At 45.4% G+C, this 17939-nt stretch overlaps 2 protein-coding genes across 2 annotated transcripts; one reads left to right on the top strand and one right to left on the bottom strand.

Annotated features, from left to right (window-relative positions):
* Window positions 1-5340: 5340 nt before the first annotated feature.
* On the bottom strand, window positions 5341-6629 carry wu:fb55g09 (coiled-coil domain-containing glutamate-rich protein 1). Its single transcript, XM_020941866.2, has one exon. The coding sequence runs from the start codon at window positions 6333-6335 to the stop codon at window positions 5790-5792; it is 546 nt and encodes a 181-aa protein (XP_020797525.1). The 5' UTR covers window positions 6336-6629; the 3' UTR covers window positions 5341-5789.
* Window positions 6630-14494: 7865 nt separating this feature from the next.
* LOC129410723 (protein NLRC3-like) lies at window positions 14495-17746 on the top strand. Its single transcript, XM_055159594.1, has 6 exons — window positions 14495-14629; window positions 14717-16505; window positions 16576-16749; window positions 16914-17087; window positions 17280-17352; window positions 17735-17746. The coding sequence occupies exons 1-6, from the start codon at window positions 14593-14595 to the stop codon at window positions 17744-17746; spliced, it is 2259 nt and encodes a 752-aa protein (XP_055015569.1). The 5' UTR covers window positions 14495-14592.
* Window positions 17747-17939: the final 193 nt, after the last annotated feature.

Genomic DNA, 17939 nt, shown 5'->3' with positions numbered 1-17939 from the left:
TGTAGTAGTATTTGTAGTAGTGTTTTCAGTAGTATTTGTAGTATTTGCAGTAGTATTTGTAGTATTGGTTGTAGTATTTGTAGTAGTATTTGCAGTAGTATTTGTAGTATTTGCAGTAGTATTTGTAGTATTTGTAGTATTTGTAGTATTTGTAGTATTTGTAGTATTTGTAGTATTAGTAGTATTTGCAGTAGTATTTGCAGTAGTATTTGCAGTAGTATTTGTAGTATTTGTAGTATTTGTAGTATTTGTAGTATTTGTAGTATTTTCAGTAGTATTTGTAGTATTTAGTAGTAGTATTTTGTAGTAGTATTTTAGTAGTATTTGTAGTAGTATTGTATAGTAGTAGTATTGTAGTAGTAGTATTTGTAGTAGTATTTGTAGTAGTATTGTTAGTATTTGTAGTAGTATGTAGTAGTAGTAGTATTTAGTATAGTATTTAGTAGTAGTAGTAGTATTTGTAGTAGTATTGTAGTATTTGTAGTAGTATTGTAGTATTTGTTGTAGTATTGTAGTATTTGTAGTAGTATTTGTAGTATTTGTAGTGACAGCTGAAGATGTAAACAAAACAAACTCGGAACAGTCCGTTACGGTAGGCGGGGCTTGGCTCGGGCCTCAGCCAATCAGCGCCCGCAGTGTCGGGTTTCCCTGGTGACGTCAGACGGGTGTACGTGCCAAACGTGTCCCTCCCGCGCCCACGCACGCGCACAGGGTCGCGCGCTCTGCTCCCCCGTTGGTGCACGAGGCACATTTAGAAACAAAGTGTGTGTGTGTGTGTGTGTGTGTGTGTCTGTCTGGACTGGTGTTAATCAACAAATACACAACATCCTACACACACACACACACACACACACACACACACACATGTACACACTCCACACAACACAAATACACAACATCCTACACACACACACACACACACACACATGTCCTACACACACACACACACACGTCCTACAACAAATACACAACATCCTACACACACACACACACACACATGTCCTACACACACACACACACACACACGCGCGTCCTACAACAAATACACAACATCCTACACACACACACACACACACGTCCTACAACAAATACACAACATCCTACACACACACACACACACACACACACGTCCTACAACAAATACACAACGTCACACACACACACACACATGTCCTACAACAAATACACAACATCCTACACACACACACACACACACACACATACACATGTCCTACACACACACACACACACACATGTCCTACAACAAATACACAACGTCCTACACACACACACACACACACACACACACACATGTCCTACACACACACACACACACACACGTCCTACACACACGTCCTACACACACACACACACACACACATGTCCTACACACACACACACACCACACACACACACACACACACACACACACGTCCTACAACAAATACACAACGTCCTACACACACACACACACACACACACGTCCTACAACACACACATGTGTAATGTGTGTGTCAACTACTACTACTACTACTACTACTACTGTAACTACTACTAATATTACTACTACTACTGATATTACTACTACTACTACCATGATACTACTACAAATACTATTACTTCTACTGCTGCTGGTACTAATCTGTTGTATTTATAGAATGATTTACACAAAAACAGGAGAAACAGCAACAAAACTACAATCATGGATAAACTACTACTACTACTATTACTACTACTACTACTACTACAGTTAGTACCCCCTCCTCCTCTCCTGCAGTACACTCAGGTACTCTGAGGTAATAGTACTTTATCTGAGGCACTGGTACAGAACAGTTTGTTCTGTTTCAGGAGGTCAGTGGAGCAGCAGGTCACATGACGCCGCACACGCCCACTAATCCACACGGACACGCCCACACATGAACAAAGACACGCCCACGGGGGGGGGGTACTGTATGTTCTTCGACTTGAATAAACTCGACGGATTCACACGGATCAAAAATTCTGATCAAAATTTAAAAACGAAAATAAAAACATGAGAGAAAAATCTAAATTTGTCACAGGTCTAAACCAGGTCTAAACCAGAACTAAACCAGGTCTAAAACCAGGTCTAAAACCAGGTCTAAACCAGAACTAAACCAGGACTAAACCAGGTCTAAACCAGGATTAAACCAGATCTAAAACCAGGTCTAAACCAGAACTAAACCAGGTCTAAACCAGGTCTAAAACCAGGTCTAAAACCAGGTCTAAACCAGAACTAAACCAGGTCTAAACCAGGTCTAAAACCAGGTCTAAACCAGAACTAAACCAGGACTAAACCAGGTCTAAACCAGGATTAAACCAGGTCTAAAACCAGGTCTAAAACCAGGTCTAAACCAGAACTAAACCAAGACTAAACCAGGACTAAACCAAGACTAAACCAGGTCTAAACCAGGACTAAACCAGGTCTAAACCAGGTCTAAACCAGGACTAAACCAGGTCTAAAACAGAACTAAACCAGGACTAAACCAGAACTAAACCAGGTCTAAACCAGGACTAAACCAGGACTAAACCAGGACTAAACCAGGACTAAACCAGGTCTAAACCAGAACTAAACCAGGACTAAACAAGGACCAAATCAGGTCTAAACCAAGTCTAAACCAGAACTAAACCAGGACTAAACCAGAACTAAACCAGGTCTAAATGTGTAATATGTTTTGACTCTTTCTCTTTCACAAACGACACTGCAGAATATTTATTTATAAATATTTATAAGTACACAAAAGTACAAGAGAGTACTTCAAAACCACAGGAGCAAAGTACAAGTTAAGAGTTAAAATACTGTGATAACTACTGCGAATACTTGGAAGTACTGCAGATTCTGTAGTATCTGTAGTATTTCTCTGTAGTATTTGTAGTACTTTCCTGTAGTATTTGTAGTACTTCTGTCTTCTCTGTACTTTTCCACTTGTCCCTTGGCTCCGCCCCCTCCTCCTGCACTTTTGGAAACAAACTGCAGAGCCCGCGTGTGATTGGCCAACGGTCCAGCCCCTTGCGCCCCATTGGCTCACAGCTCCACAGGCCGCGTCTGATTGGCTCAGACTTTGGCCGTGGCTCGGACCGCGACCGAGTCCTGTTTTCCACCAGAGTCAGATTTCACCAACAAACTTTGCCTGATGTGAAAACGCAGCCGAGACAAACGGACCAGGACCCGGACCCGGACCAGTCTGGACCCGGGACCAGGACCAGGACCAACCGGGATGGACCTGGTCTAGACCCCGTGTCCCCCTGTCCCCGCAGATTTATTAAAAAACACTGATTTGTCCCAATTTTATACAAGAAATGTCCAAGTGTCTCTATTTTGGACCAAAACTGATCTAAACCAGGTCTAAACCAGGTCTAAACCAGGTCTAAACCAGGACTAAATGCATGTCTATTTCAGGTCTAAACCAGGTCTAAACCAGGTCTAAACCAGGACTAAACCAGGTCTAAACCAGGTCTAAACCAGGACTAAACCAGGACTAATCCAGGACTAAACCAGGTCTAAACCAGGACTAAACCAGGTCTAAACCAGGTCTAATCCAGGACTAAACCAGGACTAAACTCTAAACCAGGGACTAAACCAGGACTACTAAACCAGGTCTAAACCAGGTCTAAACCAGGACCAAACCAGGACTAAACCAGAACTAAACCAGGACTAAATCAAGACTAAACCAGGACTAAAACAGGACTAAACCAGGACTAAAACAGGACTAAACCAGGACTAAACCAGGACTAAACCAGGTCTAAAACCAGGCTAAACCAGGTCTAAACCAGGACTAAACCAGGTCTAAACCAGGACTAAACCAGGTCTAAACCAGGTCTAAACCAGGACTAAAACAGGACTAAACCAGGTCTAAACCAGGACTAAACCAGGACTAAACCAGGTCTAAACCAGGACTAAAACAGGACTAAAACAGGTCTAAACCAGGACTAAACCAGGACTAAACCAGGACTAAACCAGGACTAAACCAGGACTAAACGTTGATCACATTCTTTCCAGTCTAAACATTTGCAGATTTCAGTTGTGCCTTTTCCTCTTTCCTCGTTTACGAGTCACGTCTGTGGTGAGGCGAGCTTCCAGTTTAAAGCCACACTGCGGAAAACTCCAGGCAAAACAGTCGCCATGGAGACGGCAGACAGAGCCTCCAGCAGGAAAAGTACACGGTGCAGCTTTAATCCTGGACCAGATCTGAGCCTGGACCCTGGACCAGATCTGAGCCCGGACCTGGACCGGATCTGAGCAGGATCCTGGATCAAATCTGAGCCTGGACCTTGGACCCTGGACCAGATCTGAGCCCGGACCCTGGACCAGATCTGAGCAGGATCCTGGACCAGATCTGAGCCTGGACCCTGGACCAGATCTGACCCTGGACCAGATCTGAGCTTGGACCTGGACCAGATCTGAGCCCGGACCCTGGACCAGATCTGATCCTGGACCTGGACCAGATCTGAGTAGGATCCTGGACCAGATCTGAGCCTGGACCCTGGACCAGATCTCCTCTGTCTGTCCTGACCAATCACGGCAGCCCTGAGGCGCTGTGCTCGACGCTGATTGGCTGCTCGGCGCACTCCCACGCCCCGCCCCCTGGTTCTTTGTGACACGAACAACAAAAACAAACACCAACTTTATTTCCGCGTGTTTTCGTCGTGCCGCGCGCATTACGCGCACAGACGCGCCGTGCCGAACCGTGCCGCGCTGTTTTCACGTCGTTTGCGCGTTTCCCTCGCGTTTTCGTCGCGTTTTCGTCGCGCCCTCTCCGCCTTCCGCGTGTTTGTGCGAAGAGTCTAAAGAGACACGATGTTCCACAACTCACATTTCACTGAAACTATAAAAAACTCAAACATTTCACTCTGGTTTAGACCTGTTTAGACCTGGTTTAGTCCTGGTTTAGTCCTGGTTTAGACCTGGTTTAGACCTGGTTTAGTCCTTGTTTAGACCTGGTTTAGACCTGGTTTAGTCCTGGTTTAGACCTGGTTTAGTCTGGACTTTCTGCTCAAACTATATTCAGATAAAACTCTCACTTTTCACTGTTTCTGTCGATGAAGCGTTTGACGAATCACAGATGAAACTCGAGTCTTTACGAAACGAAAAAAACAACAAAACAACACACCGAGTGTTTTAAACATGTGTCACCATGGAAACAGCAGGTTACACACGAAACCTGCACCTGCGGAGAGGAACACAGAACGATAAAGTGTTTATCATCTTCATCATCTTCGGCACGATGACCCGTTTATGTCCAACGACCGAGTTTATGTGAACATGACATGTTCTGGTGTAAAAATATTACAACTGTAAAATAATGAGACAGAAAAAAAACATACAAAAACATATTTTATTCTTTACACACAAAGTGAAGTGCACTTGAACAGAAACATTAAAAAACAGTTTTGTCTGGAGTGTACGTGATGACGTCACAGCGTCACGACGTACAACAGTGCCGAGAGTTACGGTCCAAACACAAAATATGAAACATGAATAACACGTTAATAACACATGAATAACACATTTATAATGCCTCTGTTCAGTGGAACAGCGCGATGACGTCACTGCGTCACTAAGTACAACTGGAGGGACTGAAGTGTCTGGATCTAAACCAAGACCTGGTCCTTCTTGGTCTAAACATGAGCTCGCGCCTGTGGCCACAATATTAGGAACAGATGCCCGTTATGACGTCGCTATGTCCCAAACAAAACTCCGTCAGTCCACTGACAGCACCTCACGTGCACAACGTGTAAACTGTTTATAAGAGCGTAATGACGTAATGCGGTTACGCCGTCACCTTTCGGCAGAACTCGGCGAAATCTCGGTGCATGAAGTTGTCGCTCAGGTTCAAATCGTCTTCGGACGGAAAATACTGCGCACTGTCCTCGTCCATGTCCCACAACAGCACCGAGTGCGCCGGTGCGCGCTCCTGCGCGTGCCCCGGCGCGTGCTTCGGCGCGTGCTCCGCGCTCTCCGGGTCCAGGAGCGCTCCGTGCGCGTTCTCCCACGCGCCCAAATACGAGTCCATGTCCGTGAGCTCCGTGTCGCTGCTCGCCTCAGAGCCGCTGTCCACGGAGTCGGAGCGCAGCGCGTGCAGGCGGTACTTCTCCGTCATGAGGAACTGGTTCGTGTTCTCGGGCGCGCGCATGCCTTTAGCCCGGTACCCGCGCACGTTCACGGGCCGCAGGGACACGGGCACCCGCGGGACGCACGGGGTCCACCTGCGCGCGCTCTTCACGGCTTTACCTCGGCCTTTACCGCGGAACAGGCGCTTCCGCTCCGCGTCGCTGCGTTTCCGCTCCGCGTCGCTGCGCTTCATGGCTCTGCACATTCTCCGCCAAGTGTTCCGTTTCAGATCCGTTTCAGATCCGTTTCAGATCCGCCTCACCTCTTCACCGTGCGCGTGCGCTTTTTCCGAGCCTCCTTCCGCCGCTGGGGCATGTCCTGCGCGTCCTGCGCGTCCGGCTCCAGCGTGCTGCCGCGTCTGCCGCGCTCGGACCGGACTCGGGTGTGGGGGTGCGGGGCGGAGGGCGGGAGTCGGGTCTGCGGGTTCGGTGCGGGTTCGGTGCTCGGGGGCGGGTTCTGCTCCGGTCTGTCCCCGTGCTGCGCGCGCGGGTAAACAGCTGATACGTGAATGTGCGCGAGACGAACCACACGCGACTTTTATAGAAGAGGACTGAACCATTCCGCGCGCGGACGGGGGGGTGCGGGATGGGACGGACCAAACAGACGGACTGAAGGAGGGGGGATGAGCCCAAATCAAACACAAAGCAGAGACAGGGGCACGCGCGCATCAGGCAAAGCTTTGTTCACTGCGCCACCTGCTGGACACAGAACCTCACTGCACCAGAACTAAACCAAGACTAAACCAGGACTAAACCAGAACTAAACCAGAACTAAACCAGGACTAAACCAGAACTAAACCAGAACTAAACCAGGTCTAAACCAGGACTAAACCAGGTCTAAACCAGGATTAAACCAGGTCTAAACCAGGATTAATCGGTGGCTGTACAGTATGAGACTTGATTCAGACCAATCCAGATGAAAAACGTGGTGTGGGGCGCCCCCTGCTGGACACAGCGCGTGTCTGCACTTAGTCACATTTATGGTCCTGTTTTTATCCCAGAGTAAAACCAAGAATCAGGACTAAACCAGGACTGAACCAGGACTAAACCAGAACTAAACCAGAACTAAACCAGGACTGAACCAGGTTCAGATTATTAATATGAAAGTTCTGATGAGCCCAGAGTCACACACACACACACACACACACACACACACACACAGAGACAGACACACCCAGACTGCAGGAAGTAGATGATAAAATCTGAACATTTGCTGGTGTTAAAGACTCGTTCCCTCTGCCTCTTTCAGCTGTTTCAAACAAGGTTTGTCTTGATTCTTTCTAAAGTGCATTTGTATTGTTTGTGTTTGTTATAAAAGCAGTATTTTCCTTCAGGTTTGCACTAACTGATGTGTAAAAGTCTTTGTCTCCTGCTCTAGTTTATTGTCTGAGTCTTAATGAAGAAACCAAGAGCTCCTTTTAGTCGTTCAAACATCATTCTGTTTATTTCATCATGTCAACACTTCATTGTGACGTTGTGTGTTGTTCAGTGTTGGGGAAGTGACTTTGAAAAACTCTTGAGTTACTCATTACTAGTTACTTGTTCAAAATGTAATCTATTACACTACTTAGTTAGTGGCTCAGTAAAGTCACTTAGTTCCATGAGTTTGGGACGACTTGTTTGCAGTTTTGTCTAAATGAATCAAATGTGAGCTTTTGTGTTTGATTCAAGACGTTTCAGTGGAGAGAAACACAGGAGTTGTTGAAACGTCTCAAATGACGTCACAGAGACTTTACTGGGTGATTTCAGCTCCAAGCTGCTTCTCTGCCTCTGAGGAGGGACCGGCCTCATTTCAGCACCAGGATTTTCACACTGGTGCGTTACACTACTGAGGTACTTGTAATCCAATGACAGTAACTAAGTAGAAGTGAGTAAGTTGGAGCCAACACTGTGTGCTGTAGAACGTCAGTCCATTTGCACTGTTCAACACTTTGATCACTTTCTGTAACCATGGAAACCATTCAAACTAATAACACAGAAAACAAGAAATCAGAGGCAACAAGTCAAATAGAAAGCAAAGAAAAGAGTGAAACAAAGTGAGGAAATAGTCCACACACAGATGTATGTTTGTCTTGTGCAGTGTGAGGCGTTGGTCTGGTGATGTGCTGCTCCAGTCCAAAGGTGTGGCTCTTATTCCTGTGTCTTATTTCCTCAAACTGTGGAGAGACTGAAAAATACTTTCAAATACAATCAACTTCTTTTCACATTTGGGACGTTTGGTAGCAGCTTTTGTTCTACAACATTTACCGTTCAAATGCATTCATTAGAGGAACACTGAGTGCATTTGTGGAGGAGGCATGAGGAGGAGGAGAGCCTCCTTCAGGACAAATGAGAGTCAGGTTTGTGGAGAGGCAAGCCCACTCACAATAAGGACGCATGTCAACACAACCAAGGACTGACCCAAAGGAGAACAAAAATGTGGATTCAATGAATTCAGCAAATATCTGAACTAGTGGGACTCGCACCACAGTTTGAGAAGCACTGCTCTAAACTTAGAGACGAACTGGACGATATTTTACATGTTGTTCTTTGTAAAGTGATATTTTACATGTTGTTCTTTGTAAAGTGATATTTTACATGTTGTTCTTTGTAAAGTGATATTTTACATGTTGTTCTTTGTAAACACAGTGTTGAACTCTTCGGTGTTAAAGTTGCTCTATTAACTCATCAGAGTTTTGCCTTTGGGCTTCAGTCTGATTCAAACAGACGAGAGTTCGATTCCCCTGAAAGTCTGGACTTTATTTCAGGTGTGAATAAAGACAAACAAACTCTGATCTGGACCAAACCAGTCCGTTTCCAAACGGGGGTGACCAGTGGCGGCTGGTGGGATCATTTTTTTGGAGCGACGCCAAGGCCAAGATTATAAATATATATTATTAATAGTGCTGTCATGTGATTAAAAAAATTGAGAGATTAATTATGATCTGTAATTAATTAATCTAATTAATCTCATTTTAGTCTCACCTAAAAATTGCTGAGAAAAGCTTCAATTTGAGGTATTTTCATTTAAATTCATTATTACATTATTGTGGCAGATCAAAAGACTGATATAGATTTAAAAAAGTGACTTTATAAAGTCATTTATTGTTTAACAAATCTCTCCAAATTGGCTGTTGAGCCCAAGTCTCCATGAATAAGAAACTGTTTGCTGTAAAGTAGCAAAGACGAGGAAATCTGAACATAATAACTTTTGTCGACTTAAAGACAATAAAAAGTCCAGTCTTTCCTTAACCATATTAAAAATATTATTGATAGAGAAATGCTTTATATATGAGATCACTGGTCTTAGTCCTGGTTTAGACCTGCTTTAGTCCTAGTTTAGTCCTGGAATGGATTAATCCTGTTTTAGTCATGGTGTTAGTTCTGGTTTAGTCCTGGTTTAGACCTGGTTTAGACCTGGTTTAGACCTGGTTTTAGTTCTGGTTTAGTCCTGGTTTAGTCCTGGACTGGATTAGTCCTGGTTTTAGTCTTGGTTTAGTCCTGGTTTAGTCCTGGACTGGGTTAGTCCTGGTTTTAGTCTTGGTTTAGTCCTGGTTTAGTCCTGGACTGGGTTAGTCCTGGTTTTAGTCTTGGTGTTAGTTCTGGTTTAGAGGTTCACAGGAGGAAGCGCAGGTTTACGCAGCGACGCGAGAAAACACGATCCACACGCGGCTCACGGGAGCAGGTCGGTGTCCACGCAGTAACTACGGAAGGAAACATGGTCCAGTGTTCTCAGGTTAATGACGATGATGAAGGTGTGAGTGTGTTTGTGTGTGTGTGTGTGTTGTGTTTGTGTGTGTGTGTGTTTGTGTGTTGTGTTGTGTGTTGTGTGTGTGTGTGTTGTGTGTGTTGTGTGTGTGTTTGTGTGTGTGTGTGTGTGTGTGTGTGTGTGTGTGTTGTGTGTGTGTGTGTGTGTGTGTGTGTGTGTGTGTTTGTGTGTGTTTGTGTGTGTTTGTGTGTGTTGTGTGTGTGTGTTGTGTGTGTGTGTGTATGTGTGTGTGTGTGTGTGTGTGTTGTGTGTGTTGTGTGTGTGTGTGTGTGTGTGTTGTGTGTGTTTGTGTGTGTGTGTTTGTGTGTGTGTGTGTGTTGTTGTTGTGTGTTGTTGTGTTTTGTGTTTGTGTGTGGTGTGTGTGTTTGTGTGTGGGTTGTGTGTTGTGTGTGTGTGTGTGTGTGTGTTGTGTGTTTGTGTGTGTGTGTGTGTGTGTGTGTGTGTGTGTGTGTGTGTGTGTGTGTGTTGTGTGTGTGTGTGTGTGTGTTTGTGTGTTGTGTGTGTGTGTGTGTGTTGTGTGTGTGTTGTGTGTGTGTGTGTGTGTGTTGTGTGTGTTGTGTGTGTTTGTGTGTGTGTGTGTGTGTTGTGTGTGTGTTGTGTGTATTTGTGTGTGTTGTGTGTGTGTGTGTGTGTGTGTGTGTGTGTGTGTGTGTTGTGTGTGTGTGTGTGTGTTTGTGTGTGTGTGTGTGTGTGTGTGTGTGTGTGTGTGTGTGTGTGTGTGTGTTGTGTGTGTGTGTGTGTGTGTGTGTGTTTTGTGTGTGTGTGTGTGTGTGTGTGTGTGTGTGTGTGTGTGTGTTGTGTGTGTTGTGTGTTTGTGTTGTGTGTTGTGTGTTTGTGTGTGTGTGTGTTTGTGTGTGTGTGTTGTGTGTGTGTATTGTGTGTGTGTGTGTGTGTGTGTGTGTGTTTGTGTTTGTGTGTGTGTGTGTGTGTGTGTTTGTGTGTGTGTGTGTGTTTGTGTGTGTGTGTGTGTGTGTGTGTGTGTGTGTTGTGTGTGTGTGTGTGTGTGTGTTGTGTGTGTTGTGTGTGTGTTTGTGTGTGTGTGTGTGTGTTTGTGTGTGTGTGTGTGTGTTTGTGTGTGTGTGTGTGTGTGTGTGTTGTGTGTTTGTGTGTGTGTGTTTGTGTTTTGTGTGTGTGTGTGTGTGTGTGTGTGTGTGTGTGTGTGTGTGTGTGTGTATAGGACAGTAGTGCAGACATCATGAGTCTATGCAGGTTGTTTTCACCAGTGACATTTAAGTTGTAGGCGATTTTATATTTGTTATTTTCTTTTATATTTCACGTCGGGAGAAGAATTTCCAAGACACGAATGTGTTTTTACCTGTGCACTGCTGCTCTGTTCTACTGGCTCTTCCACCTCGTCCATTGTGCGACTGACGCCGCCAACGTGAACATGACGTTTACATCGCTCTTACTGCGCGCGTTTTGTGTGAGTTTCCGGCAATGAGAGGAATTACCGAAATAAAAAAATGTATAAATGTGTTTTGTGTGTGTGTGTGTGTGTGTTGTACACATAAAACAGGTTTTATAATAAAGCAACTCACATACAGAAACAATAAAGTTAGAGATTAAAAATGAGATTAACGCGATTAAAAAACATAACGAGCTAAATATGACTGTAATTAATTAATCACAATTAACGCGATAATTTGACACCCCTAATCATTAATATATGTATTATATATAGACTATATAGTGTTATAACCAAACAGAAACAGTCATTTTGGTTTTATTGGCTGAACTATCAGAGCACAACACACAGACAAGAACAAACTTTACGTAGCAGCACAACCTGATCCACCGCTCACGGCCAGCTCCAACAACACAACGTAACACGCCGCTCACACTCATCCCCAACAACGTCAGCAAAACTACAATAAGAGGCTACGGTCACAACATGAACACACGACATCAGCGCCGCTCCTACAGCACACGACACAACAACCGGAGCAGCTCCATCGCACCCACCAACTCATTTACGCACTATTTAACTGTGAGACTCCCTCCTCAGACTTACCCAAAACGAACAAAACCAAGCCTCTTGTCTTCTCCAAAGGACTGAAGCAGAGTGTTTCCTCGATCCACTGTCCCACTGGTTCTGTCTCCAAAAGTCTATTGTCCAATACGAAGAGATCAAACTGCTCCAAATCCTGGTCCAGTCAGGTCCATGACGAGAGGTCCAGGACTCGAGTGCACGAGCTGGTTGTAAAACTTGTCTTATTCCCACTTCCTACTTAAATCTGAAAGTTACACCAGTTCATATCAGCACTAGAGCTCCAGGTGAACTTAAGCCGTCTGTGTTACGCCCAGTGAAACTTTTACACCGAGAAACAAGCGGGCAGAGGTGGATAGAGCAGTGAGCGACTGCCCCGGTTCAGGCAGTGAGTGGGTCCTGGGTCCTGGCGGCCGGTCTCTTCTCGCTCTTTACTGTGGAGAGGTTTAAGATAAAGTCGTGAGCCGCCATTAGCCTTTGTGTGAGTCAGAACAAGAGCCGTAGTATCTCACCGCAGCCAGAAGCTCATTTCAGCTTAATGCTTCTTTTCTTTCTTCGCTGAAGAGAAGATATTTTACTCCCTAAGACTGTTCCTCAGACGCACTTTGACTTGAAGTTGAACTCTCCATAACCGTACAGCACACAGCTCTGTTGTTCTCCGTTCATGAGCCTGTAGCAGTAACATGCGTCAGTGCAGAGTCGGGGCTGAGTGACAGAGCAGCTGAACCACAACAGGTCAAGGTGTGTGTTCATGTTTATTCAGACCAATCACATGATTTCATGTCGCTCCCACCCTGAGCCCCAAATGTATTTTAGGACTAATGTAAAGTCAAGGGCAGAAGCAACGTAATGACGTCACATTTTCTCCAACTTCAGGCTCTTCCATAGAAACTCCATGAAGTCGCTCCGACTCACCGCACTCAAACTCCAAACACACGACTCAAATAAAGTGACATGAGACATTTAACACGATAAAAATATGTCTATGCAGATACATGTTCAATTTTAAACTAAATAGTAAACATATAGAATAATACAAAATAACAACTATATTATTTTTATTTTTTCTTTATCTAGGTCAAGTTGGGGAGTGCGGTGCACTTGCGCCCTCTATTGACCAGCCGCCACTGTGTGTGACATAATAATGTAAGTGTGTGTTGAGGAGAGAAACATTTGTGACATGTTTAAACATTGGTGTTGTTTGGGATGAATGTTTTGTGTGTTTTTCCTTTTGAAGCAAATGAACAGAGCATGGATCAGAGAGAGCACAGAGAGGACGGAGCCCCTCCCTCTAAAACCACTCACCCCCCCAAAGCTCAGAGGTAAGGGACCATCTCTAACGCTCCACCACTGTTCTCCATGTCAGAGCTCAGACTAAAGCCACTGCTCCATCTGTGTCCACAGACCTGCTCCTGGGACCAGCGCCCACTCATTCAACAGTGATCGCTCTAATGATGGAGGGATTGATTTGAAAAGAGAACATGGTCCACAGTAAGTCACACTCACAACACCTTATAACGTCACCACTTTATGTCAACAAACATTTGGATATAATGTGGGTGACGTGGTTTGAATGAAATAAAAACATGTCCAGGAGTGGTCCACAGTTCACAGAGAATCACATTCAAATCAGAATGATACACACAAGTCTGTTCTTTGTTCCATCATTCAAACTTTAAAAATATCTAAACTGGATGTGTTTGTTGTTGAATGAGCCGTACTGAAGCGTCTGTGGTGAAGGCCTCATGAACACTTTGTAGAACCTCCTGAAGTATCTGACCTGAGTCACAACAGTCCCATGTGTTTTACTGTGACTGAAGTGTGTTTTCTTCTGTGTCTCAGGATCCACCAGAAACATCCTCCGTCTGAACCTGGTCCCAGCTGTGAGTCCCTCAGGAGTGACAGGTCTATGGATCTTCCACTGACCTTCAGGAGAGAGCTGTGAGTGAGCGCTGTGTTTTATGGTGCATGATATTAGAAGTATATGTGGAGTTAGATCTGGTATACGGGTTATTTATTGTTTCACAAATTCTGTTCAGGTGAAAGTTTCTTTAGTTTGTTGAAGTAAAGATTCAGTCACTATAATTAAAAAGTAAAAGTTTCTGGTAAAACTATATTTAAAAAAACATTGGTGTGAGATTTGTCCAAAACAGTGCTCTGATTTATCATTTAAATTTAAAGTCCAAATGTATTTTCCTGTTAATTAAATCCAGCAGACTCCAGCACAGAGCAGAGTGTTCTGAAGCGTCCNCCTCAGGAGTGACACGTCTATGGATCTTCCACATAATTTTGCCAAGGAGCTGTGAGTTTTCAAAAGCATTGATCATAAGAACAATATATAAATAATAAATAATAATGATGCATGTTTCATGTGTGTCTGTGACAGAGGGGAGCAGCCGGGTCCAGAGGTCTCCAGTGGTCAGCACCATCACACACAGCTGGACTCCATATTTAAGGTGTGTCATTCACTAAAGTTTGGAAATGTTCAGATGAATGAAGCTTGTTTCACACAGATCTGACACTGACTGCATTTGTGTTGTTTATAATGTGTCTGTTCAGCTTCTGGAGGAGGACATCTTCACTTTTGTCCAGAAGGAGCTGAAGAAGCTCCACAAGGTTCTTGAGTACAGATGAGCCAGAAGGTTTAGATCCTGTGGAGGATGAGGATGAAGAGCAGAGCAGCTGCAGTGAGGCTGTTCTGAAGATCACACTGAACTTCCTGAGGAGGATGAAGCAGAAGGAGCTGGCTGAGCGTCTGAGGAGCAGTAGGACCATTTAACACATTTAACAAGGTGCTCACAGTCATTTTATCTTCTCTGAGACTCAGGTCTGTATCTGTCGTCTTCATTCAGGGAGTTATTCTGGAGTTTGTCAGCGTAAACTGAAGTCTGACCTGCAGCAGAAGTTTGAGTGTGTGTTTGAGGGCATCGCTAAAGCAGGAAACTCCAGCCTTCTGAATGAGATCTACACAGAGCTCTACATCACAGAGGGAGGGTCTTCAGAGGTCAACCAGGAACATGAGGTCAGACACATGGAAACAGCCTCCAGGACACCAGGCCCAGCAGAGACACCCATCACATGTGAAGACATGTTTAAAGGCCCAGCTCACACACACGGAGCCATCAGAACAGTGCTGACAAAGGGAGTGGCTGGCATCGGGAAAACAGTGCTCACTCAGAAGTTCAGTCTGGACTGGGCTCAAGGTGAAGCCAACCAGGACATACAGCTGCTGTTCCCGTTCACTTTCAGAGCACTCAATGTGCTGAAGGAGAGAAGATTCAGCTTGGTGACACTTGTTGGTCACTTCTTTAGTCAAACACAAGCAGAACTCTGCAGCTTTGAACACCTCCAGGTGCTCTTCATCTTTGACGGTCTGGACGAGTGCAGACCTCCTCTGGACTTCACCAAAACCGAGGCCCTGAGTGACCCCACAGAGTCCACCTCAGTGCACGTGCTGCTGGTGAACCTCATCAGGGGGAGCCTGCTTCGCTCCGCTCGCCTCTGGATAACCACACGACCCGCGGCGGCCAATCAGATCCCTGCTGAGTGCGTCTCCATGGTGACAGAGGTCAGAGGGTTCACCGACCCGCAGAAGGAGCAGTACTTCAGGAAGAGGTTCAGAGACGAGGCCGACACAATCATCTCCCACATCAAGACGTCCAGAATCCTCCACATCATGTGTCACCTGCCGATCTTCTGCTGGATCGCTGCCGCAGTCCTGGAGCATCTGTTGAAAAGCAGAGAGAGAGAGGAGAGCTGCCCAAAGACCCTGACTCAGATGTACATCCACTTCCTGGTGGTTCAGGCCAAAGTCAAGAACATCAAGTATGAAGAAGGATCTGAGACAGACCCACACTGGAGTCCAGAGACCACGAAGATGGTGGAGTCTCTGGGAAAACTGGCCTTTGAGCAGCTGCAGAAAGGAAACCTGATCTTCTATGAGAGTGACCTGAGCGAGTGTGGGCTGGACGCTGCAGCGGCCTCAGTGTACTCCGGAGTGTTCACACAGGTCTTTAGAGAGGAGCCAGGCCTGTACCAGGACAAGGTCTACTGCTTCATCCATCTGAGTGTGCAGGAGTTTCTGGCTGCTCTTCACGTCCATCAGACCTTCATCAACACTGGGATCAACCTGCTCTCAGAGAAAACACAGAAGTCTACAAAGTTCAGTGTGAAAAAAAAACTAACGCATCTTCATCAGACAGCTGTGGACCAGGCCTTACAGAGTCCAAACGGACACCTGGACCTGCTCCTCCGCTTCCTCCTGGGTCTTTCTCTGTCGACCAATCAGAGCCTTCTACAAGGTCTGCTGACACAGACAGGAAGTAGCTCCCAGACCAATCAGAAAACAGCTGAGTACATCAAGAAGAAGCTGAGTGAGGATGTGTCTGCAGAGAGGAGCATCAACCTGCTCCACTGTCTGAATGAACTAAATGATCGTTCTCTGGTGGAGCAGATCCAACTGTACCTGAGATCAGGACGTCTGTCTGAAGGTGGACTGTCTCCTGCTGAGTGGTCAGCTCTGGCCTTCATCTTACTGTCATCAGAAGAAGATCTGGACCAGTTTGAGCTGAAGAAATACTCTGCTTCAGAGGAGGTTCTCCTGAGGCTGCTGCCAGTGGTCAAGGCCTCCACCAAAGCTCTGTGAGTCTCCTTTGTTTAACAGAGGATGGTTTGATTCAACTTCTACATCAACAAAGTTTTCTGTCTCCAGACTGAGCAGCTGTAACCTGTCAGAGAGAAGCTGTGAAGCTCTGTCCTCAGTCCTCAGCTCCCAGTCCTCTAGTCTGAGAGTCCTGGACCTCAGTCTCAACGACTTGAAGGACTCAGGGCTGAAGATGTTGTGTGTTGGACTGAAGAGTCCTCACTGTAAACTGGAACAGCTCAGGTCAGAGGGGTTCATATTCTTCACTATTATTACATAACCTGTTGGTATTTGTGTTGGAAAATCACATTTGATAAAGTCACATAAAGATCTGGGACTTGTTCTTTGTCTCATTTGGGTTGAATGTTTGTAATAAATGGACTGATTCCAATAATCTGTGTCCTCAGACTGTCAGGTTGTCTGCTCTCAGAGGAAGGCTGTGCTTCTCTGGCCTCAGCTCTGAGGTCCAACCCCTCCCATCTGATAGAACTGGACCTCAGCTACAACCATCCAGGAGACACAGGAGTAAAGCTCCTGTGTGCTCTACAGGAGGACCCCCACTGCACACTGGACACTCTCAGGTATGGACATGCTCGCCTGCTTAACACTCACAATCATAAATGACAGTGTCATGAATAAAAACAGAATTCAGAAGCACCAGAGGCCTGTGCACCACAGATTGAGAAGAGTGTTAGGGTCAAAAGAACACATTTGAATGTCACATGGAGTGAAAATGCTCTGAGACAAACTCTGATGTGGTGTGTTTCCTTCAGACTGACACCTGCTGGAGAACAATGGATGAATCCAATCTGGAGATGTAAGTCTGACTTAACTCATTTAACTCTGGTCAGTTTGATGATTTTATTTGTGTCACACAAACAAAGCGTCTGTCAACATTCTATTACACAACCGGCTCATTTTTGAGGGTCACAGTGTTTCCTTTTTGAGCGAGTTCAAACACTGTTGTGATGTAGAGATGTAGAGTTTCAGGGGTCATCATCTGGACACTGTTTTTACAATCCAACACAAGTTTATTTGTACAAAATCACAATCATCACAATAAATAAATCAAAACATCAGAAGTGCTGCTGCTGGAGCAAAGGAGGAGCCCTGGAGCCACTGACACAGACACAACTGTTGGACTCAGCACAGGACTGTCTCCACACAAGCACAAGTCACACTGGACAAAACTGAACACAGCAACTGGACAAACCTGATGTTTGTGCAGGGGTTTCATTAGTGGTTGTGTGTGTTGGGATAGTGCTCTGAAGGGGGAGGGACTTAGCACAGAGAGCAAAGAGAGGACAGACTCAGAACATAGCCCCTCTTTAAAGGAGAAAGTGTGTGTCCTGGAGCACAGACGAGTGTAGGAATGTGTGGAGTGACGTCAGAGACTGAAGCTGCACTTTGTCACTGCAGCAACAAACTCCAGA

Source organism: Boleophthalmus pectinirostris, unplaced genomic scaffold, assembly GCF_026225935.1.
Source record: "Boleophthalmus pectinirostris isolate CB_2022bp ecotype Guang Dong unplaced genomic scaffold, ASM2622593v1 HiC_scaffold_23, whole genome shotgun sequence".
Taxonomy (NCBI): domain Eukaryota; kingdom Metazoa; phylum Chordata; class Actinopteri; order Gobiiformes; family Gobiidae; genus Boleophthalmus; species Boleophthalmus pectinirostris.
This window is presented reverse-complemented; position numbering and strand designations above follow the sequence as displayed.